Below are 1293 nucleotides of genomic sequence, written 5' to 3' on the forward strand. Positions count from 1 at the left end.
CCTGCTGCCGTCGGGGAAAGGGTTTTGATGTTACGTTAATGAATTTGCGTTGTGTTTCTCGGAGAGAGAGAAAGGCTCACTGCACCATGGGAGCTCTCCCAGCGTGCTAGGCCTACAGCCACATAACTTGGTGATAGCTGGGGGTGAGGTTTCTGCTGTTAAAGCTCTGTCACGTCCCAGTTTATGTTCAGTGGAGGAGAAGGAAGTTTGTCGTGATGATGATGATGATGGTTTTAAGTTTGTAACCAGCGCTCGTTTGATTGGCCCTTCTTTCTTACTGTTCTGGCACCAATGTCAGAGTGTCAATTTTTTTGTTTTTTTTTTCCAGAAAATCCAAGCTACATGTTTGCCAAATATTTATCCAATCAGCCGTAGCGCGGAGTCACTCTGGTGTCTGTGCCTCGTCCACCTGCACTTACAAAATACATGAACTGTCTCTTTAATAGAGTGTGTGCTGGAGTGTGTTTACATATGCACGGTGTCCGCAGAGTCGGCGGAAAGTCGGGTAATTAAATGTTTAAATGCAGTGACTGACTTGAATATTAACCTCTGTGTGTGTGTGTGTGTGTGTGTGTGTGTGTGTGTGTGTGTGTGTGTGTGTTTCCTTCACAGGTTCATCCTGGTGTTTGGATGTCTGGTTCTGTCTGTGTTTTCAACCATCCCTGCACACCAGGAGTTTTCCTCACACTGTCTTCTTATCCTGGTACAACACACACACACACACACACACACACACTTCATCATGTCATGAATTATAATGTTTAACCATAAACTAATGCATTTTTGGAAAATTTTAGTGGCGCTGTGGTGAAGCGTTTATCACACCTGCCTTACTCACAAAAGGTCCTGGGTTCAAGGCCAGGTGGAACCACGTACTAGATCCTCCTCGTGTCAGTCGCCTACATGTAAATATAAATCAATACATCAGTCTACAGACCTCCAATGACCTGCCTGCAAAGACATGACGTTTGGATGCTACACAGGTTAGCATGTCTGTGTATCTGCAGTAACAGGCTGCCCTGCAGGAGGCGCCAAGCGTGTGGTTCCACCGGGGCTTAAACCCATGACCTTCTGCGTGTAAGGCACAGCTGTGACTTCAGACGAGACCAGCTGAGATCGAACATCAAACAATCTGAGAATTTAAATGTCACAAATTTAAATATCAAGTCTTTGAGATGTGAGAAACTCAAGAAGAAGAAGAAGAAGAAGAAGAGAGTGAACCGTTATCTGACCTTTATCTGTGACTTGTCTGTCCGTCCGTGTGTGTGTGTGTGTGTGTGTGTGTGTGTGTGC

At 45.3% G+C, this 1293-nt stretch overlaps 1 protein-coding gene across 1 annotated transcript in view; it reads left to right on the plus strand.

Moving 5' to 3' along the window:
- Positions 1-1293, plus strand: part of LOC103386877 (potassium voltage-gated channel subfamily KQT member 5-like) — a 72858-nt gene that overhangs the window by 50002 nt on the left and 21563 nt on the right. The window contains exons 2-3 of the mRNA XM_025060703.1: positions 613-744; positions 798-862. Of these exons, the coding sequence (XP_024916471.1) occupies positions 613-744; positions 798-862 (197 nt within the window). The remainder of the gene's footprint in view (positions 1-612; positions 745-797; positions 863-1293) is intronic.

Source organism: Cynoglossus semilaevis, chromosome 12 (genome assembly GCF_000523025.1).
Source record: "Cynoglossus semilaevis isolate Cse_v1.0 chromosome 12, Cse_v1.0, whole genome shotgun sequence".
Lineage (NCBI taxonomy): Eukaryota > Metazoa > Chordata > Actinopteri > Pleuronectiformes > Cynoglossidae > Cynoglossus > Cynoglossus semilaevis.